Source organism: Crocodylus siamensis, chromosome 5 (assembly GCF_052110815.1).
Source record: "Crocodylus siamensis isolate JL-2025a chromosome 5, ASM5211081v1, whole genome shotgun sequence".
Lineage (NCBI taxonomy): Eukaryota > Metazoa > Chordata > Crocodylia > Crocodylidae > Crocodylus > Crocodylus siamensis.
The window spans coordinates 22,092,385-22,117,236 of NC_143399.1; the positions used below are offsets into that span (position 1 = coordinate 22,092,385).

At 45.1% G+C, this 24,852-nt stretch overlaps 1 protein-coding gene across 3 annotated transcripts in view; it reads right to left on the bottom strand.

Annotated features, from left to right (window-relative positions):
* Positions 1 to 24,852, bottom strand: part of SLC44A5 (solute carrier family 44 member 5) — a 239,894-nt gene that overhangs the window by 104,526 nt on the left and 110,516 nt on the right. For all 3 annotated transcript variants that reach the window (XM_090046428.1, XM_090046430.1, XM_090046429.1), the window contains one exon: positions 966 to 1,014. In XM_090046428.1, the coding sequence (XP_089902554.1) occupies positions 966 to 1,014 (49 nt within the window). The remainder of the gene's footprint in view (positions 1 to 965; positions 1,015 to 24,852) is intronic.

A 24,852-nucleotide genomic window follows, 5' to 3' on the forward strand; every position in this document is an offset into this window, starting at 1 on the left:
AGTTTACTATACAGTAAGTGTGTGCGTCTACAGGCATACACACCGTGCAGTAAATCTCACTTTGTCCTCAATATGTCCACCTGCCCCAGTAGTAGGGAGCTCCAAGCCCCACACTCTGAGATCATGAAATATCTTACATTTTCCTTATCTCCCAGTGCCAGCTCCATGACTGTAAGGCCACAGAGCTGGCACTGAGAGATAAGGATCTCTCAGCACCTACCCCGCAACCATGAAGCTGGCACTGGGAGATCCCTGCTTGCAGGGGCTGGGGATCCTGTTCCCTACCCAGTTCCATAATCATGGAGCTGGGTAGGAAACAGGTTGGGGAACCTGTTCATTGCCCAGCTCCATGATTGTGGAGCTGAGTGGGGAACAGGCTCCCCAGCCTGTTCCTCATCCTGTGACTGTGGAGCAGGGGCTGGGAACTGTCCCAGTCAACAGCAGGTCCCAGCCCCATTACCCAATTAGGTGATCAAGGTATGGGGCTTGGAAAGAGTTGCAGGGGTGGAATATGCTCCTGCTTCCCGTCACGTGTAGACGCCTGCCTGGGAGCGTTTACTGTTCCCACATCAAACTGTTTACTGCTCTAGTGAGTAAACTGCTCCAGCATCAAATGCATGTGTAGACACACCCACTGAGTTATAATGAGTAAAATCTTCCAGCAGGTTCTATCCAATATAAAATCAGGCAGAGAGTAATTAGAAAACAATACAATGAAGTAAGGAAAATATTCTACAATGCAGGAAAGGTAGAATAGGGCCTAAATATACATCTGGAATCACAAGATCATGAGCTTTTATCCTGGTTTTCCCTAGAGATTGAAAGTTGTAAGTCATGGCAAGAATGACCTTCTAACCATTTGCAAGTTAAAAATAAGATGTAAAATAAAACTAATAATTTCTAGGTTAACAGCATTCTTAATTCTCAGCTCACAGTAAAACTAATAAACTAAATAAGATATTTACCTGTTATGAATAGGTCCTCTGAACTTTGGGTCAAATTTCCTTGGTTCACCTGCATTTAAAACAAGATAATTATAAAAAAAATCTTGATAAAAGTGCAAACCACATTTACTTTTAGCTGCTGTCCTTAAGAAATACCTTCCCTCTATGCCCAGGTTCACCAGTCCTGTTAAATTAATTCTTATAAGCAAAAAAGCAGCAGCTCACCAGCATGATTTACTCCATAGCCTGTAGAACAGATCAAACCTTAAATACTTTAGGGACCTCATGACCGTAAAAGTAACCTTCTTTAAGGAAGGTATCTTCATAATGCTCTAAGTAGGGAAGTAATGTCATTTCCATTACACAGAGAGTCACTGTGGCCCATAGTTACAAGGAAAGTCTGTGGCAGAGCAAGATGTTAAGTCTATGTCTGTTGAGTCTTAGCCTAAAGCGAAAAGAACAGCAATGATTTAGTGCCTTCCCTGTATATCATATTACTCTCACATTGTGCTGGACCTTTACAAGCGTCTGTGGTACACTGAGGCAAAATACAGGGAGCTATAGCTATAGCTATAGCGATATATGTATAGAGATAGAGCTAGAGGTGGTTACTAGCCCACTAGAAGTTAATTCCAGCTCAGACTTGCCATCCCCTGGCACAAGTGCTCACAGCATATGAGAAGACACGTCTAGAGACTAGGAAGAAAACTTATTTGTTCTGACCTGCTATTGCTCTGAACCTTGTATAGTAACTGGCAGCAATGCTGAGTGATTCTAACATCTTCTACTGTTGCTCTGATTTGGTAACAAGTGAACAGACATTCACTTTAGATTCCAGAAATAAAGCCACATGCCTACATTAACTCAGGCCAGAAGTTTGTGTGGGGGCTAGAGCATGGCCAAAGGGGAAGGAGGAGAGAAGCCCTCCAAGTCTTTCCCCCATCTCTGCTCAAGCAGAGGGGGCATGGCCATGCCCCAGCCTGGAGCCAGCATGCTGAGCCCAGGGGAAGGGGGGCTTTAAACCTGCAGGGGATCCCAGCTCCTGTCTGCCTGAGGGGCCAGCCTCTGCCAGGCTTCTGTCCCCAATCCCCACTTGAGGAGGAGGCAGTCCCTGCCATGGTTTTATCTCCCCCACGAGCAGAGAGCGGGGCTGTGGCCACACCCGAGCCAAGGGCTCACAGATTGAGATGGGAAGGCCCTCCCTGGCTGCATGGGATCTCAGCTGGAGTCTGCCTGGAGGTGGAGGGGGACAGCCCTGCCAGGCCCCCACCCTCTGCTAAAGCAGAGAGCAGGGGGCAGCCAGGGCCTTGCAGGCTGAGGCAGGGAGAGAGGGGGTTTAAACCCCCTCCCTGGCCCCAGACCCCAGACGCCAGTGGGGTTTGCCCCTGCCAGGTTTTTGCCCCCACCACCTGCTACTCACTCTACTGGAGGGGGAGTATGGCCACAACCTGGCCTAGGGCTTGCACGCTTAGGTGGGGAGGGAGGAGGTTTTAAACCCCCTGCCTCCCCACCTCAGCATACCAGTCTAGGGCTGGGGCATGGCCATGCCCCCCACTCTTTGCTCGAGTGAGGGAGAAAATCCCAGCAAGGGCTGCCCTTTTTTTCCACCCCAGTGGGGAGGCAGGAGCATGGCAGGGGCTGTCCGCCACCCACCCCACTCCAGGGCAAACCCCAGCTGGAGTCATAGAATTTTAGAATTATAAAAGTCAGGTCAGAAGGGACCTTGTAAATATTCATGTCCGCCCCACTGCCTGGGCAGGAGAAAAACTGGGCTCAAATGACTCCAGCCAGGTAGGCATCAAGCCTCTTCTTAAAGACCCCCAGGATAGAAGCCAGCACCACTTCCCTAGCAAGTTGGTTCCAGATCCTAGCCGCCCTGACTATGAATCATAGAAGTAGGGTCGGAAGAGACCTTGTAGATCTTCAAGTCCGACCCCCCACCTGGGCGGGAGAAAAAACCGGACTCAAATGAGTCTAGCCAGGTAGGCATCACGCCTCTTCTTAAAGATCCCCAGGGTAGAAGCCAGCACCACTTCCCTTGGAACTTGGTTCCAGCTCCTAGCCACCCTAAGCGTGAAGTAGTTCTTGCGGATGTCTAATCTAAACCTACTCTCCAATAATTTGTGTCCATTGTTCCTCGTTATGCCAGGGGGTGCTCGGGGAAACAGTGTCTCCCCCAAACCCTTCTGGTCCCCCCTAGTGAGTTTATAGACCAGGTCCCCCCTCAGCCTTCTCTTGTGCAGGCTCAACAGGTTTAGCTCCCGCAGTCTTTCAACTTAGAGTCTGCCCTGTAGTCCCCGGATCATGCAGGTGGCCCTCCTCTGGACCCTTTCAATGTTGTCCACATCCTTCCTGAAATGGGGTGCACAGAACTGGACGAAGTACTCCAGCTGTGGCCTGACCAGCGACGCACAGAGGGGGAGGATCACCTCCCTGGGTCTACTTGAGATGCACCTATGGATGCACAACAAGATCCGGTTAGCCTTGCCAACCGTGACCTCGCATTGTCGGCCTATGTTCATCTTGGAGTCAATAATGACTCCAAGATCCCTTTCTGCCTCCATGCTCTCTAGAAGGGAGTTTCCCATCTTATAAGTGTGCTGCTGGTTACTACTGCCCAAGTGCAGCACCCTGCACTTGTCAGTATTGAAACTCATCCTGTTTTTGTTAGCCCACCCCTGAAACCTATTCAAGTCTTGCTGCAGTCTTTCCCTCCCTACTAGCGTGCTCACCTCACCCCAAATTTTTGTATCATCAGCAAATTTAAACAGGTTGCTTTTCACCTCGTCGTCCAAATCGCTGATAAAAAATTGAACAGCGTGGGCCCAAGGACTGAGCCCTGGGGGACTCCGCTGCCCACTTCACTCCAGGTTGAATATGACCCATCCACCACCACCCTCTGAGTACGACGCTTCAGCCAATCTGCAATCCATCTGACTGAGTAGGCATCAATGCCACAGTCGCCTAGTTTTTTAATGAGGATGGGGTGGGAGACTGTGTCAAAGGCTTTGCTGAAGTCTAGAAAGACTACATCTGCAGTGACACCTGCATCCAAGGCTTTTGTGACCTGATCATAAAAGGCAATCAGGTTGGTCTGACATGACCTGCCCCTAATGAAACCGTCCTGGTTGCCCTTGAGCATCATCCCTGAAGCCGGCCCATTGCTGATGTGCTCCTTGATGATCTTCTCAACGAGTTTCCCTAGGATTGAGGTAAGAATGACGGGCCTATAGTTGCCCGGGTCCTCCCTCCTCCCTCTTTTAGAGATGGGGACCCCGTTGGCTATTTTCCAATCATCTCGCACCTGGCCCAAGCACCACAAGTGCTCGTAAAGCCATGCCAAGGGCCCTGCAATAACCCCAGCTAGCTCCCTCAACACCCTGGGGTGGAGAGCATCTGGACCCGCTGATTTGAACACGTCCAGCCCCTCCAGAAACTCTCTAACCCAGTCCTCCCCAACCTGAGGTCTTGCATCACGGTGGGGAAGTCCCAGTCCCTGCACAAGAAAATGGAGGTGAAGAATTGGTTAAAGAGGTCTGCTTTCTCCTCTGGTGCAACCACCAGATTGCCCAGCATATCTTGCAGGTGCCCCACGTTTCCCGGTGCCTTCTTCGTCCTCCCTATATATTTGAAAAAGGACTTTTTATTATCTTTGATCTCGGATGCTAGTCCTAGCTCTATGTCCGCCTTATCTTTTCTGAAAGGCCCCCTACAGGCCCGAGCAGAGGAGGTATAGTCCTCTTTGGAGATGGTACCCCCCTTCCACTGGGTGTATGCCGCCTTTTTGTCAATCAGGCATTCCTGGATGCCCTTGGTGAGCTAGGGGGGCTTTTGGGCACTCTTGCCCCCCTTGCTTCTTGTTGGGATGGTCACCCCTTGGGCCCTGAGTATCGTCTCCTTAAGGAACGACCACTCATCTTGGGCACTGAGTTCCCCTGCTTTCAAGAACCCCAACGCCTCTCCCACTAATCTCAGCTCGTTGAAGTTGGCCCTCTTGAAGTCTAGGGCTACAGCCTTGCTGGAGGGCCTTGACACCCTGCACTGGATGGTGAATTCCAACTAGCGATGATCACTATCACCCAGGTGGTCAAGAACCTGAAGGCCCCTTACTAGGTCATTGCCTGTGGCCAGGACCAGGTCCAACAGGACATTTCCTTTGGTGGGACTGTGCACCTCCTGAATTAAATGAAGGTCCTGCATCTCAGGCAGGAACCTCCTGGAACGGTCCGACCTGGCTGACTGTTCCTTCCAGCAGATGTCCAGGGAGGACATCCATGGTTAAATCACCCATGACAACTACATCCCTTGCCTTAGGTGCCTCTGCAAGCTGGCCCAAAAATTCCCAGTCCAGCTCCTCCTCTTGGTTGGGGGTCTGTAGTACACCCCCACTGTTAAATCTCTCTCCCCACAGCCCCCTTATATCTTGACCCAGAGCACTTCAGCTTGCCCCTCCTCTAACCCCATTCTGCTGGCAGAGGATACTATTGCTCCTTGACATAGGGCACCACACCCCCACCTTTTCTTCCTTCTCTATCCAGCCTGTAAAGCCTATAGCCCCGAATGCTAACTGCCAAGTCTGGAACCAGGGAAGGAAGTTTAAATTCCCCTCCACACACCATTTACATGGGACCCCAAATGGGGTCTGCCTACAGGGAAGAAGCAGCCCTTACCTGGCTTTTCCCCTGCTCTCCCTTCGAGTGGAGGGGGGGGCATAGCTAGATGCTAGCCAGGCTGGCTTGCTGAGGTGGAGGTGAGGAGGGAGGCAGCTCTGCCAGGTCCCCACTCCCTGCTTGAGTGGGGAACAGGTGAAAAGCCAGACAGGGACTGATTCACCCTGCCAGGCAGACCCCAGCTAGGCTCCCTTCAGGGGAAGCGGGAAGGTTAAATGTCGTCCTCCTCACCTCAGCATGCCAGTCTGAGCAATGTCTGGCCACAGCCCCTGCCCCTCTGCCCAAGCAGGGAGCAGGGAAAAAGCCAGGCAGGGGCTGCTTTGCACCTGCCAGGCAGACCCTGGCTGGGGTCCCATGAGGATGGGGGGTTGGGTTTGCCCTGAAGTAGGGGAGAGGGCAGCCTTTGGCAAGGTTTTCTCCCTTACTCAAGCAGAGAACAGGGATGGTGCCATGCCCCAGCCCCAGGCTGGCATGCTGAGGTGGGGAGGCAGGGCATTTAAAACCCCTTCCCTTCCCACCTGAGTGCATGAGCCTGAAGCAAGAGCATGGCCACATCACCCCTCCACTACAGCAAGTAGCGAGGGGGTGTCAAAAGCCTGGCAAGGGCTGCCCTCCAAAGCAAACCCCAGCCATTTACACCCCTCCTTCCCCACCTCAGCCTGTGAGACCCTGGCTTGTGCATGACTACACCCCTTGCTCTCTGCCTGAGCAGGGGGCAGGGGCTTGACAGGGCTGCCCCCCTTCCCCTCCACCTCAACATGCTGGCCTGACTGGCATCTGGCTATGTCCCCCGCCCCTCCACTCAAGCAAAGAGCAGAAGAAAAGCTAGGCAGAGGCTGCTTTGCCCCTACCAGGCTGATTCCAGCTGGGGTCCCCTGCGGGTGATGGAGGGGGTTTAAACCCTTTCCCACCCCTCTGCCTCAGGCCTATCTGGCATCTGGTTATGCCCCCTCACCCCTCTGCTTGAGTACGGAGCAGGGGAAAAGACTGAGAGGCAGATGCTGGCTGGGGTTTAGAGCTGGGTTTCCTACCCTCGCTTCCTTCTCAGCCAGCTGGAGCAGTGATAGTGCTCCCTAGAGGGGTGGGGTCCACTGGAGCAGAAAGCACAGCCCAGGGCTGCAAAGTATCCTGGGATGCTGGGGGACTGTGATTCAACTTGAACCAGGAAGGGGTCTGGAACAGAAGTTCCATAAACCGGTTTAACCAAAATCAATTAAGTCTGTAGTACATCAAACCAGATTTATCTCAAATCAGTTTTGCTTATTTTGTAAGTGGTTTAACTGCACTTTAACTGAACCGTTCTGTTACAGGTTTAAATTGGTTTTGGATCACTTAAGCCTATATCTAACTACTAACCCTAGCCTCAATGACTTCCCTGGAAAAAAAGCATTGAACGAGTTGTTTTAGTTATTTGTTAAACTTCTCACTCTGAGCTTCCCTGTTAAATACAAGCCTGAAAGAAAAACTATAGGCAGGTTTTTTGCTAAACCACAATCGACTAATTGCACCATTCTTCTCTCTATGCAATTTTGTGCTAACTGACCATATACCCCTTACTTGAAAAACAAAACTCCCAGTTTTCAAAGGGAATATGCAAGAGAAAAAAAGTGTGGGACTGGGGTAGATCTCTCTACTGCCAGTGTCAGCAAGAAGTCCCAACCTTAAGAATGGCAAGACTGCCATATATGATAGCAAAACACTAATTGTATGTGGGCTGATACGCAGGTTTGGTGAAGGATAGTAATTAAAATAAATATCAGATATTTTATAAAGCATGCCAGTAAATAAAACAGACATTCTTTGCTACAAGGAAGCTTTATGAAGCCACAGCATCCATACAATAATTCATCTTCCTTGTTATTTCACAAAGTAAAATAGTTCTGCCCTGTTATCAGGTGTATATATTTATTAACTAATTATCAAAAATGAGCTCTGGTTTTCCAATACAGTGGTAGTGACTAAAAAAAGGAAGGTAGTGATCATTTGCAGAAGTAATAAATAGTGCTATCCTGCAATTATTTCAAAATAATCACTCTTCCAAGAGTGTTTCTTTCACTTTCATACTTCATGGGAGAAAATGCTTAATGTTCCATAATTTTTTTTAGAATTGTGACTATCTATTACTAAAAGCTCTCTTTGAGAATCTAATTATAGGTGTTAAGTTTGAAATAAAATGCTTTCTTCAAAACCCCTATTTTCCTTCACCTCCAAAGATCATTTTACATCATTTTGCAGATTAATTCAGGTTTCAAATGAAGCTCAAATTTGCTTTTGCTGAAGCACTGTTTGTTCATTTAATGTATAATAAGTCCCAGAAGGTTTGTAAAATGGAGTGAGTCATTAAAAAGAACCCAAGAATGAACATTTTTCAAGAGAGAAGAAAAAGCCAAGAACTACTTTAATTTAACATTTCTCTGAAAGTTTGACCATCTTTCTTGTACTCTGCAAAATGAAATTGGTTTACTATAACTCCATCAAGAATCAGAGGAAATGAACCTTTTTTTGTGCTTTTTGCCTTCCTTTCTCATACACATGCACATGGGAAAATCCCATATAATTTTACAGGGATTAAATCAACAAATTTCTAAAGATACTAAAAGGGCTTTTATAAAATTCATTCTAAAATCTATATAATGTAATATACAATGAGTCTCCAAGGCGAGGTACATACATTATACTCTCACATGTATAAGAGATTAAAAACTGGTCTATACCCGTAACAGAAGTTCAGAACTCGTGGTAGAGGTGATATTTTTTATTAGGCCCGAGAGATATTTGAAAAAAAAACATATATTAATTTGAAAGCTTTTGGGCACACACACCCTCTCTCAGGCATAAGAGAAAGCAAAGATCGTAAAATTTCTTCTAGATGAAAATGAAAATTCCTATTTCACAGGAGAGCTGAAGGTATTGTATCTTCTGGTTGGAATAGTTCATTTTGTGCAAATTAGGCTCAGATAAAATTTAGAACAGTCTACTTACCTCAAAGTTGTCTGGTGTCAAGCAGGAAGTTAAAATGTTTTCTTCTATTTATGATGTTTAATATTTCACAGGAGATGGGTAATGGATGCTGTCCTAGGCAAGGAATTTCTCTTGTGTTGAGGCAGCTTTGAGCTCTGTGAACACGCATATTTAGCCCAAACAAAAAGCAGGACCCAGGGTGTCAACTTTCAGGTTCTAAGGTGGTAAATTTTGCTTCCTATTATTAAGTTTTCATTTCAAACCAGGAGATCTTACAATACCTTCAACTCTCCTGTGAAACAGGAATTTTCATTTCCACTTAGGAGAAATTTTGCAACCTTTATATTCTCCTATGCCTGAGGAAGGGTGAGTGTGTCCAAAAGCTTTGCAAATAAAGAATTTATTTGCTAATATCTAGTTTGTCTAATAAAACATATCATCTCTACCATGAGTTTTGATGCTTTTTTCCTGTAGAAAAAAGCAATATGGGTACCACCTGTATCCCTAGAACAGAAGTTCTGCACACACAGACTGGAGAATGGAGAAACCCAGCCTAAGATCTGTGTACCCTCCCCCCACCATCAAAGGGCAAATGCTGGTTTTGTTTGCTATTAATCTAGACTATGCTTACAGAAAATCACAAGCACATCTACACAAGATTTTTACTGCACAGTAGACTAATTAGCTGCATAGTAAATTAAATTCTGTGTCCCCTATTAGACTGGAGTAAACTAATTTACTCTGCAGTAGGACAGTACTTGTATTCACCAAAAAACTCTTCAGCAGTGCACCTGTAGACACTAGAGGGGCTGGTTGGGGCACAAGGGTGCTTCAGTGAGTGTGGGAGCTGCTCGCCAGCTAGCCCTGCACTTAAGCACACTCATGTCTCAGCCAGCCCCTCTGCAGCATGTTGAGCTGGGGAGAGCAGCCCCGGGATGGCAAGCTGACCCCCGCCCGCCCAGGCACCACACCAGCCGGTGCTTCTCCATGCAGGTGCATGCTTGGCATCAATAAGCTCTGGAGTGACAAGCCTGCCAGCTAGCCAGAGAGCTTATTGCTGCACATTATTAAGCACGTGTAGATGTGTCCTGTATAACTTAGATTGATTTTGCCTCAGGCTTTCTGAATGTCTATACCTAGCCCATAGGATTAGCATACCAAACTATAAATTTTAATAGAAAATCAGATTCCTGCCATAAATTTCCATGGGACAATTTAAAAATTCCAGAAGAGGGATATTTCTATTAAGGTCAACTGAGCTTTCCCACAAGGGCTCTTCAGTCAGGTATAGTCTTCTGGCCATACCACGGCAAACTACCCAAAAAATCCTTAAACAGCCTGACCTTGTTATGACCTATTTCTCTCTAATACTAGAGATAGTACTTTTTACTCGCTTTAAAATACACTCTTATCATTAATTTTTTCTAAGCACAAAGAAGAAATAGTACTACCTTTAAATATTTTACAACAGTATTAATTCACTCACCTACCTAATCTGTTCCAATCTAGGACTGTTTCTGTGCCAAAGATCTGCTTCATGCACGTAAAAACAAAAATGAATACATAAAAAGTATAATGCACATATTAGAGTTCTGCCTGTTGTCTCAACTTGCCTTTCCTAAATACACGGCACATGACACTTTTGACTGCTTACTTCTTGCTCCGAGTGTGTCATGCAATAAACCTGTAGCTGCAGAACAGCTCATCTGATTCCAAAGTTTATGGGGTCCTTCACAGAACCATAAGAGACAAGCACCTGTTTGTTTTCCAGTGTCTTAATTTAATAGCTAAAAATTATCAATGCTTTCATAACCAATATTCTATTTAATCTAGCTAGCTTATTTAAGAGAAACTAAAGAAGTTTTATAACAGTCTTATTTCCCATCACCAATACTTATAAGCCACTGAATCATTGATAACAACTTAAATTAATGCTATTGTCAAATTCACCTAAGAACTTTAAATCCAAAACTCCTCTGACTCTGCAAACACTTGTGCAAACAAGGAACTTTATGTATCAGAGCTGCTGGATTTGGCTCCTGTGCTTAAGCACTGGCTTAGTTTTAGGGTTGCAGGATTGGGGTCTTATTTGCATTTCAAACTCTAATCACAGTAAAAAGATTATGGGCCAAATTGTACCAGGTGAAACCAGTGCTTCATTACATTAGGGATGAATCTATCCTGTGGATTTTTGCTATTTTCTTATAATGCTGACAGCTGGAAAATTATGTTTTTGTCCCTTTATGTCAGATTTCTTATTACAGGAGGCAATACAGTGCAAGTCAAGAGTCTTTGACTTCCTGTGGATCAATCCAGGGCATTGCTCTCCCTAGCGCACTAACACATTCCGGTTCCGTTATGAACAGAATATTTATGCTGGTGCCAAAGATTAGCCTGTTTGGTGTGAAATGACTGTCTTACATACAAGTACTGTAATAGTCTACTTCCACTAACACAAATGAAGAGAAGTGCAACAGTGAGAAACCTTCAGTCCTACATTTGCAGAACTAGCCATTGAATCCAAGAAGTCAATTGAAGGGGACTCATAGTAGCCTGATTTTCAAGAGATGTGTTCAGTAGGTTTTTCAAGTTGGGCAACCAAAAGCTGAGGTAACCAAAAAAAATGACAAATCATTTCAGACTTTCTATACAGCCAACAGCTAACTTATAAAGGTATAGCAGGAATAGCATTCTCCATATAAAAAAAATACTACTCAATATACAGGCAGCCCCTCTGTGCCAAATGAAGAAGACTCAGCATGCTTTAGGTAGAGATGCAATGTACAGCCATTTCCTTTGCCTGGCAGACAGGCAGCTCAGCCATAGGGCACTAGGGCATCAGGGCAGCAAGGATGGAAGCAGGAGAGCTGCCTTCACCTGGCACTAAGAATGAGCCAGAGCCAGTTAGCTCTGCATCTTAACTTAGCTAATTAGCCTGCTCACCTGCACTGCTTCTGATCGAGCAAATATCATTATGCAGAGTATACATGAAATGTCTAAACACGGTGTTTCCTCAAAGTGCACCCCGGTCTTTTGCTAATTAATTCAATCAACTGCACCTTCTATACTCTGGTGACTCCACTAGGGATGTGCAAAGCGGGCCCTATTCAATTTGGCCCAAATCGGGGACAGTGATTCGATTCATTGATTCAGATCACTGTCCATGATTCGATTCGGCTGAATCCAAATCTGAAGATTCGGTGCTGATTTGGAGACTCAGCAATTCAGACACAGACACAGCTTTAACAGTTTTTATCTCAAGGTACCAGCGCAGCTTGGGAATGCTGCGATGCTGGGGCAGATGGAACGTCCCACAGGAGCGTGGGTAGGCCCTCCACGTGGTCAGCAGTGAACCCGAAAGTGGACCAGAAGTCGTTCCAGTCCACTTCTGGGTCTGCTGGGGAGCGCGATGCCCCCCCCTTAGGAATCAGCTGCAGGAGGACCCTGGGTGCTCCACAGACTCAGTCACTGAGCCAGGGGGGAGGGGCAGTATGCTCCCCGGCGGACCCAGAAGTGGACGGGTCATGTTTCTGGTCTACTTCTGGGTCTGCTGCTGAGCACACTGGGGAGCCCCCCCCCCCCCCCCACTTCTGTGGGACGCTCCATGCCCTCCGGTATCGCAGCATTCACAGGCTGCCTGCTACTTAGAGGTATGTAGAAAAAAAAATTAAAGCTGTGTCTATGTCCGAATCTCTGAATCTTTCCAAATCTCTCCAAATCAATTCAGAGAGATTAAAGGGTCCTCTGATTCAATTTGGATTTGGAGATTCGGCCACCGAATCGGGCCGAATCTACACTGAATCGAATCGCGTCTTTGCACAGCCCTAGACTCCTCTCCTCATGCCACTTCTCTCTTTTCCCCAGTGGTTTTCTCTGCATGTTGAACAGAAAGAGAGGCAGGACAGACTCCTGCAGTGCCTCATATAAGAGGCTACATCCTCTAAAAAAGAAAGGAATGGAAGCCATCTATTGCAACTGGCAGCAAATGAGGTCAGCAGTATCAAAGGCAGTGGACACAGCTAAGACAACAACCATCATGGACACCAAAGACTTGTCAGAAGATCACCTTTTAATGAAATTAGCAACTTTTTTACCTAAAATTATAACCTACATTTCCAGACTCAAATACATCTAAGGACTCTAGATACTGCCAGTACTACCTCTCTTTATCACAGTCAATTTGCAGTATATTGTCCCACTCACAGGACTTAGAACAAATTGCCTGAATAATCATTGAAGCCAGCATACATTTCTGACTGGAAAGCTCAGTGGAGACTTAAGAGGAAACAATAATCAATACCATGGATAAGCAAGATTCAGATTGAACAAACATAATTAAGGACAGGGAGGGATGGAAGAGGCAGTTGTGGAATGAACTGCAGTTGTCTTCCAAAAGCAGTCTGTTTACCAGATACCTAGACAGCACAACTACTCCATCTTGGACGCTGTAACAAAAGGTATTAGACTACTCCATCCAGATTGTTATATTCTGCTTTCAGTTCATTTAGAGCTATGCACAGACCTTGAAAATGCTGTCAGATAACCATGAATAGGCAATGCAGCTATGAATAAACTGGTATCAGTAAGCATATTTTTAGCTAGGAAGAGTATGCATTGCTTGGTATGTGGAACAAGAACTATTCCAGTTTCAAATAGGCAGGTTAAAGGATCAGATCAAGGAAGCTCTATGCTTTTTTAAGGTCGAAGTACTGCATTTTTTCACCTCCTTCCAGCTTCTGTCATTCTGAAGAGACTTGTCTCAAACTTTTAAAAAATGGAAATCTGTGGATTGAGGCCACACAGACAGTTTCAGGTTCAATTCTCCTCTCCCCCCCCCCCACTCCACCCCCCCCCAAAAGAACGAATATGGAAAAATAGAACATCAGAAGGTAACTTGGATTGAAGTATTTCCTATTGGAATTGCTAAAAATCAGGAAAGGTATTTAGTACCTTCTGGATGATTGATGCTATGTAAATGTAAAATAGTAGTCTCATAAGAGCAACTCACCTTTCTTCTTGAAGAACTACACTTACATAATGCTACTTCTGCTCTGAAATTACTGGGGCCTGTTCTTCTCTTGATCTTACATGTAAAGGGAGCATGCACCATTTCTCTTGCCCTAACTACGTAACAGACCGTACCACCCATTATGTCATCTGATCCAGTCCCAAAAGCCTTTTTAATTGGGGTACATACTTACTGCTGTGACAGACCCACTGATGTTATTCCAGTCTAGTGAGCATGAAAGAAAAACAAAGCTTGCTTTTTTGAGCTAGAAGTAGCTACTTGGTAAAAGGAAAATTTAGGAAAATTTAGGAAAATTTCCAAAGGAGATGTTATGAACTGTTTACATACTTTAAAACATTATATGTACAGGTCTATAAAATGTAAGAGTCATCCTAGATTCTTCTATCTACACTGGCCACTACTACACAGGACACTGACTTTGCAGTAGCCTGAGACTACTGCGCCATAGTGTCACATGGCAGAACCCAGGACGTGACGCTGCAGTGCAGTATTCATGGGGCTATGCACAGTAACATCATAAAAAAGCTGTTCATCAGTGCTGCTACCAGCAACATGCATTAATTGCTACACAGCCATTTAGTACTTGTGTAAGTAGCTGCTCCTTTCACCTTTCACGAATGCTTAGCTGAGCAATGAAGAAGGATGTCAATTCCCTACTGGGCTAATCACAGCATCCTGCCACACCCGCCTCAGCTCCATGCTGTGGAAGAAAGGGAGGGCTGCTCTAGTCATTACTGTGCAGCTGTTTAGTACGTATTTATACAGTTTATGCACTAGCTTCACAAAAAAGTTGTTCATCAGTGCTACTGCGCAGTAACATGAGTTACTGGCAGTAGAGCTGGTGAACAGCTTTTTATGATGCTACTGTGCAGTAGCCCCAAGACTACTGCACTGTAGCGTCACATCACTTGTTTATACAAGTACTAAATAACTGCGCAGTAACCCAAGTTACTGCACAGTAGTACTGATGAACAACTTTTTTGTTACACTACTGCATAAACTGTATAAACAAATACTAAACAATTGCACAGTAATGACTGCACAGTCAACACCTCATGTAGACCCAGCCACTATGACATCTTTCTTCATTCCTCAGGTGAGCATTCATGAAAGATGAAAGGAGCAGCTACTGTTAACAATGGAATAACAATACATATTTCAGTTCATGTTACTAGAAACAGGGATATATTTGATTTTCAATATTTTGTTCTGTTAAATGTAGGAAGCCTTACAATAAAAATAAAAGCGAACTCCTCTATTACACAAGGGGACAAGCTTGTGAAACAGGCAATTTATACTTTTTCTAAACAAGCAAAGTTGATTCATTGCTGATCTGTAAGAGAAACACATATGTGAAAAAAGGAGACAGTGTGTGTGGGTTTAGAGGTGAGAAATATTACACCCTTTCCAAAAGGGCACTATACATAGTATTACTAGGTGTTTCATATGATGTAAGTTTAGAGATGTCTGTCATAACTTTGGGCCAAACTCCATCTGCGGATAAGCATATACAACTCCTAAGGCAACCAATAGACTCTGTACCTGCTTTTCAGGAGGTAGATTTTAATAAACCTAGTGTTATAAAAATGAAAATAAGGTGATCAATATTTTTTTCTACCAACAAAAGTTCATATGATTAACTCTCAAAGCTCATTTTACAGGTTACTTTTTTATCATTAACCATATTTTGTAAACTGGAGAACAGAGGAAATGTTGTATTATTAGTTCAAACCACTTAGTAACCAGGACATTGTAGTCATCCTGGACAAGTGTTTTTGCTATGGATTATGAATTTATTCAAAATATGTGATGGAAATTAATAGGTTGTTTGCCCAAGATTGCGCTTAAAATAACTATGTTGAAATAAATTTTATTTGTACCAATACACAAAAAAGACACAAAAATGTTTAGGATCAGCCAATTCATTACAAATTCCAAAAAAGATAAAGTTCTGTGGCCAATGATAACATCTTTCAAACAACCTCCTGTCTTCTCCAGGTTACTGATGAGCGCTACATTAATCTGGCTTATCAGTTCTACCTCTCACTACATTTCAGAAAAGATGAAAGAGAAAGACCTCTGAAAATGTCACTGTTTCTGCTATAGGTATTATAGGAAGAAAATGGTGCTTATTTCTGGTACTGCATCCTTCCAATGGCTGCCAATTTCAAGCAGTCTTTACTTTATCCCTTCTGATATTTCATCTGACAGAGCTTCCTTTGACAGCTCTGAGCCCGGAAGTTCCATCATAAAGTACAATTTCACTGTCAGAAGGATTCTGCTGCAGTGAATTAAGATAATACCAAAGATAATAAAGGCAAGTCTGAAAGTTAGGCCCTACCTGCAATGCACAACAGTTAAAGTAAGTGAAACTTGCTGTGACAGTCATCAAGGTGTGAGAGACCCAAGTTTTCTCTTATCATAAAAAAAACTAAGCACACTCATGCCCAAACAGTGCTGAAAACCACAATCTTTATGCCTACATAATTGTAGCTACTGTCTAAATGTAATTAATTATTTACATGCCCACTTGTATTATAAAATATATATCTAATACTCTAGTCACATGAGCTATATCATTTTACTCTAGTTGAAGAGTTACCCCTACACATAAGTACGCCTATAAATATATTTTCCGTTTTTCATCCAGTCCCTAAAATTAAGCAAGCAAGAAGACCTCGGATTTATATATTCCTCAGTTCCTTAGACCCAGGTACAGCAAATCTACTACCATAATGCTTTTCTTTGAAAGCTGTTTGGGTCTGTCTTGGATGTGTCAATCACTCTACTGCACTGTGCTGCAACCCACAGTTCTCACAAGCAGCTCAGAGCATTTTCCATAAACAAGAACTCCAAACCTTAAAAACTGAACTGTATTTGCATTTTAAAAGTGAGACTGCAAATTAGATATTTCCAGCTTGATTTATTGAAGAAAATGAAGACACTGCCACAAAGTAGTAGTTATGTATCTATTGTAGGGAGCAATTAAATACTCATTTTGGCTTCCTTTGTAACATTTACAACTGATGCCAATGGATCTATGATTCCATCAGTTTTTCCCTTTGAGCCCTTGCATGTTGTCTACATTTACAAAGTATACAAAAAATCCAATCAAATTACAAATGGTCAAAAATACATTTTCTGTGACACATTATCTTCTTTTCTCATTAGGAAGAAAGGGTTGGCCAAATCCTGGGACCATCAGTCTGTAAAGTAATAATGCTATGTCAAAAGCTGCTAATGGCTTGCATTGATATATAAATATTAGGTTCTGACATATAAGTACCTAGGAAGAAACCATGCACAGAAAGAGTTAAGGATTCCATGGCGAAACTGCCTTTAACTGTTTTTACAGCTGTATTGTATAAAATAGAGCATTCTTCTTTGCATAGTCCATTATGGCCACCTCCACAACAGAAACTTGGCTGTCAGTTAGCCATGTCAGTTAGGAGTATGATTTTAAATGACTTTTCTATACCAGGAAAAGTCCTAGTCTAAATACAGTTATATTGCATAAAGGTGATTGTCAGTAGAATTTACTTTGTTCAAAGAGTCATAGGAAACACTTTTCTGACAGCATAAACTTAATTTGCACAAAGAGTTTGCTGTTACAATGGCAAAACTTTGTTAGTGTAATTCTAGCCTAGGCTTTGTTTAAGTTGCAGCAGCAACCTGGGGTGCCATGAGATCCTATTAAGGGTGCAACGCAATATTAGCATTGTTAGATATACAAATACCTACATGATTCCAGGGATTTCAAATAGGAATCCATAATGTCAAAAGCATTCTGTTCTGTTGTGGTTTTTCTGAGTTTTCTTCAACAGAATTACTCCATTAGTTTCCATTATCAAAAAACTAGTGAAAACTGGCATTCTCCAAAGGGTGCCTTGAGTTTAATGAACAAGCCCTGAGTCTAATGAGGGCTGCCTTAAGTCTAAAATGTTGCTAAACACTGGCATAGAAAGAGGAGTAGAGGCCAGGTCATGTGTTTCAAACCATGAGTTTCAAGCTTGCAGGTTCCCCAAACTAAAGGTTTCCTCATTGTGAAGTGCAGTGCAAAGGCAGAAGGAGGGGAAGAGCACAAGGTTTGTTTTTTACATCAAAACGGAAGAGAAACAGAGGTTAAGGCAATTGTTGATGGGGACTGGGCAGTGGTGCCTACCATGATGGTTTCACAGGAGGGTATTGCCAATGTACAGTTTGGCAATAATATATTGACTAATTGAAGATATTTTTCTTTTCCAACACCTAGTTTTGGGCTGGATGTTAAGCCCACCAGTCTGCAGGGGCTTGCAAAATGGGCCATATTCAATTTGTATCAGTCCATTTCTGGGTAGCTCTGGTCCATTTCTGGGTCCACCAGGAAGCATGTGGGGGACCCCCCCCGCACCTTCCTGGCTCAGTGATCATCTTCAGGGCAACCCCAGGTGCCCCCCCAGACCCAGGAGGCACCAGTCGTCAAGGGGGTCCCCCGCATGCTCCCTGATGGAGCTGGAAATGGACCAAAAGTGCTTCTGGTCCACTTCTAGTTCTGCTGCCGAGTATGCTGGGGACCTCCCCGCACTTCTGTGGGATACTCCATCTGCCCCAGCATCTCAGCGTTCACGAACTGCCTCGTACCTTGAGGTATTGTTAGGGGTTTCCTCCCTTCCCAAAGGGGTAGGTGAGTAACTCACAAGTCACACGCTAGGTAAAATTTGAATGTCGCTCTTTATTGCAAAGGAAAATCAACACATGCACACATACGGATAATATTGTAACAAGCTTACAAGTTGCAAGCACGTCAGGCTGGAGGAAAGGCACTCCACACCCTATACCATATTATTACCTAATAGGTCTCAGGAACCCCACTGTGTGTCCATGGTAGCAAGAGTATCTCCTTTATCAGGTCCTCAGCCTTATCCTCCCCGAAGTAGTTCCACCCAGGACCCAGTGCTTCCACTTTATATACCTTTCCTCCTACCAGTTATCTCTCCCAGAAAGGGGGTGGGGTTCCTTTTAGCCTTACTGCCTTTTTTGAGATTAGAACCAAGCTGTTATCTCATTTTGCAAGCTGTTACTTCTAAGTAAAATTGTTATTTTTGCACTCCGCTAGGCCTGGGACTTTCTAGGCCCATTGGTTGGTCTACGGCAGTTCCCTTTTTTCTTTATTCATCAGCAAACTGCAGGAGATGCATTAGGTCATTACCTCATGACCTCCAGGTTTCGCGAAACTGACCCCACTTTCAGGGTGTCAGATTGGCTTCCTCCCAGAAGCCTCTTCAGGTTGGACCTCACAGGTATGTAGAAAAAGTTTTAAAGCTGTGTCTTTGTCTGAATAGTTGAATATCTCCGAATCGAATCGGAGGGGTCCGACTCGATTTGGAGAGATTAAAGGGTCTCCTGATTCAATTCAGATTCGGAGATTTGGCCACCGAATCAGGCCAAATCTCCATCAAATCGAATCAGCGACTGAAGCTTCACACAGCCCTACTAGTCAGTTTTCTCCAATTTTCAAACCTTGTGGAGGAAAACTGGCCTACTATGGAATAATACCAGCTGCTACTTTAGTTTTTAATAACTTGAAATGTTCATGTTTTTTAAAACATTTGTTGCACTTGGGCAAGAGCCCTTGTTCATCAGGACACTGTTGCCAGCCTTGACCATTTTCAAGGGGCTTGGGCCAAAGTGCAGAAGTTTGGCTAAGCAGAAGACCCAAAAGCCTATTTCTGAGTGACCGCAGAATGAACCTTTGCAGATGTGACAACCAACTTGGTCAGCAAAGTAATGGAAGCAATCAACATGCCCAGCTAAACTAGTAACGAGATCCAATTACACAGAGCACAAGGCCTGAAAGGCGACGTTCTAAGATAAGCCATTAAATGAAACAAACCAAATATACTATACCATACCTTTATCTTTATCTTAAAACATTAGTAGTAAGCAGATGCAGATATGATTTTGTTAAGATTCTTAGACAAGCTGTACACACAAAACAGCCTGGTTAGAGACAACCATACACTAAGGTAAGGAGAACAAGGCAGTGGCAAGCAGCATTTCGTGATGGTGAAGGAAGGAGATAAGAAATCCTCTCTTCTACTATCCCAGAGACATAAATCCCAACTAATTCACACCTTGCAAATCCACAAAAGCTGTGGTTCAGATCTGGTCTCAAAAGTTTCAGTGAAACAATGAAATTTAAATAAAACCAATCCAAGAATACTTGTTAGACTATTAGAACCAGCCATCTATAAATAGGATATAAGCTGGAAAGAAATCCAGAGAACTCAGCAAATTCAAGAAGGCCTGCTGCCAATCTGCATGCTACCCTCATGTCTTCCCAGCCAATACAGGTCAGAATCTGTACTGTGTTCTCATGGGTAGCCAGACAGACTTTCAAAGAACCATTTCTTTTTGTGTTTTGTGATGTAACCAATAAAAAGTCAGGCTGTAAACCTATCTCTTGCCTTTTTATCAGCAGTCAATCTGCAAGTTGATTTATAATCCAGGTAATGTGTTTATTACTGGATACACCATAAACTAGTGTCACAAATCCACTGTTATTACATAAAATCTAAAATATCTACAGATTCAGCACTGTCCATCTCAGTATCTCTACCAACTACAAAGAGCATTGCATGACAGGTTGCCACTATGGTACAAATGTCCCAAACACTACTCATGGAGCATCTCAGTCCTGTGCAGCAAAAGCTGTATTAGAACCACCCCCTTCATGTGAATGCCAAAGTTATCATCCACTTGACCTTGAACTTATTTACTCTGCTTCTGTTACACTGCTCCAGTTTCTGCACTCTCCCTAGCCACTGCTCTTTTGTTCCTGTAGCACCTAGTTTCATAGGGACCTGAGCAGATCATCTAGTCCAACCCCCTGCCATGGCAGGAAAAAGTACTGGGGTCAAACGACCCTAGCAAGGTGCTCATCTACCCTCCTCTTAAAGACCCCCAGGGTAGGAGCCAGCACCACTTCTCTTGGAAGTTGGTTCCAAGTCCTGGCGCCCTGACCATGAAGTAGTGCCTCCTGATGTCTAGTCTGAATCTCCCCTCTGCCAGCTTGTGACTGTTATTTCTAGTCACTCCAGGTAGTGCTCGGGGGAACAGGGACTCCCCCAGTGCCTGCTGGTCCCCTCTGACTAGTTTGTAAACAGCCACTAGATCCCCCCTCAGCCTTCTCTTGTGGAGGCTGAACAGATTCAGGTCCCTTAGTCTCTCCTTGTAGGGCCTGCCATGCTGACCCCTGATCATGCAAGTGGCCCTCCTCTGGACCCTCTCCATGTTGTCCACATCCCTCTTGAAGTGCAGCGCCCAGAACTAGACGTAGTACTCCAACTGAGGCCTGACCAGTGCTGCATACAGGGGGAGTATCACCTCCTTGGACCTGCTCAAGATGCATCTGTGGATGCATGACAAGGTACAGTTGGCCTTCCTGACCGCACCCCCACACTGTCGGCCCATGTTCATCTTGGAGTCAGTGATGACTCCAAGATCCTTTTCTGCCCCCGTGCTGATAAGAGGGGCGTTCCCCAGTCTGTAGGTATGGTGCTAGTTCTTCCTCCCCAGGTGCATCACCTTGCACTTGTTGGTGTTGAAACCCATCCTGTTCTCATCCGCCCACCCCTGTAACCTGTCTAGGTTCAATTGCAGCCTATTCCTCCCTTCTAGCGTGTCCACTTCTCCCCACATCTTACTGTCATCTGCAAATTTGAACAGGGTGCTTTTTACCCCCTCATCCAAGTCGCTGATGAAGATGTTTAACAGTGCAGAGCCAAGGACTGAGCCCTGGGGGACCCCACTGCCCATGTCCCTCCAGGTCAAATAAGACCCTTCACCATCACTTTCTGGGTGAAGCCCTCCAGTCAGTTAGTGACCCATCTGACTGTGTAGGTGTCGACGCCAGTCTCTTAGTTTTTTAATGAAAATGGGGTGAGACAGTATCAAAGGCCTTCCTAAAGTCCAGAAAGACTACGTCCACTGTTACACCTGCGTGTAAGGATTTTGTGACCTGGTCGTAGAAGGCCACCAGGTTGGTCTGACACGTGAACCGGTGTTGGTTGCACCTAAGCATGATCTCCCCTGCTGGTCCCTCACGGACATGCACCAGGATAATTCTCTCAAAAAGCTTGCCCAGGACTGAGGTACGACTGACTGGCTTATAGTCACCTGGGTCCTCCTTCCTCCCTTTTTTGAAAATGGGAACCACATTGGCCCTCTTCCAATCCTCTGGCACCAAGCCAGAGCACCATAAGTGCTCATAAAGCCATGCCAGGGGTCCCGCAATGACCTCTGCTAATTCCCTCATCACTCTGGGGTGGAGATCAGCTGATTTAAATACATCCAGATCCGCTGATTTAAATACATCCAGTCCCTCCAAAAGTTCCCTGACTAGGTCTTCCCTGACCCTAGGTCTGGGTGTGCCTCCCCTGGGTCTTATGGGGGTCCCGGTGTGGAGGGCAACCTGGTCCCTGCTCAGAAAAATGGAGGCAAAGAAATTGTTAAATAGGTTAGCTTTGCTGTCTGGTGCGACGACCAGCTTTCCTAGTGTGTCTTGCAGAGGCCCCATGTTACCCGGTACCTTCTTTTTACCCCCTATGTATTTAAAGAAGGACTTCTTGTTGTCCTTGATCTGGGAAGCTAGTCCCAGTTCCATCTCCACCTTGGCCTTCCTGACCACCCCACTATAGCCCTGAGCAACCTACCTGATGCTCTGTCTGCTGTTTCCCTGGTCCCTCCCCCAAAGCTATTCCCTTGATTACACTCTTTCCTATTAGTTCCCATGTGCACTCTTCTCTAAAAAAAAAAATCACACCTACCCTCATCCTTGTCACCACTCTTTCTCCTACTGGTTTGTCCAGCCAATTTCATGGACACAAAGAGAGAGCTCTACTGCATGCATCTCCTCACAATGGCAAAGAGAACATTACTTTGGGATTAAACAGCACTTTTTTTCCCCCAAGTGGCAAAAGGATCTGCCTTCAACTAAGATTTCTCAGTGAAACCTGGCCAGGCCTCAGTAGAAAAACAGACAGAACAAAGTTCCCTAGGTGATGTCCTTGGCATTTAAAATGTAAATTACTACCAGCCAGAATAAAACATAAAAGGTATCAGAAAGACAGTCTTGTCTTTTAAAGATGTTTTGCCATTGTTAGGGTGACATACCTTAGTCACATGTATGTCCTGTAGCTTATAAATATATTCTGGGCTATGGCAACAAATTAGAAGACTCCCCCCATGTCAGTACAAGACTGTGCAATCAACTAGGCGACTTTTGCCCACATCTCCCTGATAGGGCATACGGCAGTCTTAGAAGCAAGGTTCTGAACTTAATGAAACACTTATTCAATCTGTTACGGCAAACATCAAGGTTTGCACAATCCTATTGAATTAGGCACTTGGAACTAAAAAAAAAAAGTGAGCATCAGTTTCTAATGTCTATTGCAACCACAGCAACCAAAGCTGTTTCATTAGAAGGCTAGGATTTGGATTTTTGTTTTATATCTGCAGTCATCTAGTTTATTAGGACATCTTGAAGCTCAGTAAGTACAGTGATTTATTGAACTAGTTCTCATGCAATGAAAGATTATTTCTTCACTTGATGTGCTAATACTACAGTACAAATGACTGCATGAGAGCTCTTTCTTATTGAATACTTAAGGATCTATTCTTCCAAAGATACATGGACATTAATGGCATTTACTATCATAAATCCTCCCTGACAGAACAAACCTATGGTGCCCATTTTGGTGCAGTTCTGTTATCACAGAATCATAGAATCCATGAGTGGGAAGGGACCTAGACAGATCATCTAGTCCAACCCCCTGCCATGGGCAGGAAAGAGCACTGGGGGTGGCAGGGGTCATAAGACCCCAGCCAGATGCCTGTCCAGTTTCCTCTTGAAGATTTCCAGGGAAGGTGAGAGAACCACCTCTCTGGGAAGCCTATTCCAGGCTCTGACCACCCTTACAGTGAAGTAGTTCTTCCTAATATCCAACCTAAACCTATCCTCATCAGCTTGTGGACATTGTTCCTGGTGACCCCAAGGGGAGCCCTGGTGAATAGACTTTCCCCAAGTCCCTGCTGGTGGCCCCTGATAAGGTTGTAGGCAGCCACAAGATCCCCTCTCAGTCTCCTCTTGCGGAGACTGAAGAGATTCAGGTCCCTCAGCTTCTCCTCATAGGGCTGGCCACGGAGGCCCTCAACCATACAAGTGGCCTCCTCTGGACCTCTCCAGGTTCTCCACACCCTTCTTGAAGTGCGGCACCCAGAACTGGATACAGTACTCCAGCTGCGGCCTGACCAGTGCCACATAGAGGGGGAGCAAGACCTCTCTGGACCTGTTAGTGATGCCCCTGTTGATGCAGGACAGGGTGCGGTTGGCTCTGCCTATTGCTTTGTCGCACTGGCAACTCATATTCATCCTGGAGTCAATCCTGACTCCAAGATCCCTCTCTGCCTCTGTGCTGAATAGGGTGGGACACTGTGTCGAAGGCCTTCTGGAAGTCCAAGAAGATGACATCAACTTCCTCCTTCACATCTAAGCTCTTTGTTACTTGGTCATAGAAAGAGACCAGGTTAGTCAGGCAGGATCGGCCTGGCATGAACCCACGCTGGTTACCCCTCAACATCACTTCCCCTGCAGGGCTCTCACAAATGTGGCCCTTGATAATTTTTCAAAGACCTTCCCCAGGATAGAAGTGAGGCTGACTGGCCTATAGTTGCTAGGGTCTTCCTTCCTCCCCTTCTGGAAAATAGGGACCACACTGGCCCTTTTCCAGTCCTCAGGGACTTGGCCCAAGCACCAGGAGTCCTTGAACAGCCGTGCCAATGACTCCACGATGACACCAGCCAATTCCCTCAGCACCCGTGGATGAAGGTCATCCGGGCCCACCAACTTGGACACATCTAAGTCCTCCAAGTAGTCCTTAACTAGGTCTGAACTAACAGTCGGGAGACTTGCATCAGCGTGGTAATTTATCCCTGGAAGTGGTACATTCTAATTAGGGTGACCATAAGGTGACCACACTGCCTCACTGTCTCTCTCCCCGCCCCACCAAATCAGAGGTGCTGGTGCAGGCAGTAGCAGAGTCTAGTGGACATGGGTGCAGGGGGAGCTGCCTAGCATGCTGTGCCATGCTGCCTCCCCACTGAACTGCGCCCTGAACCCCTGAGATTCCAGGATGCTCATTTTAATTTTCACCATCTGGCCAGAGCTGACCTTCGAAATCTGGGACTGTCCTGGGCAAGCTAAGATGTA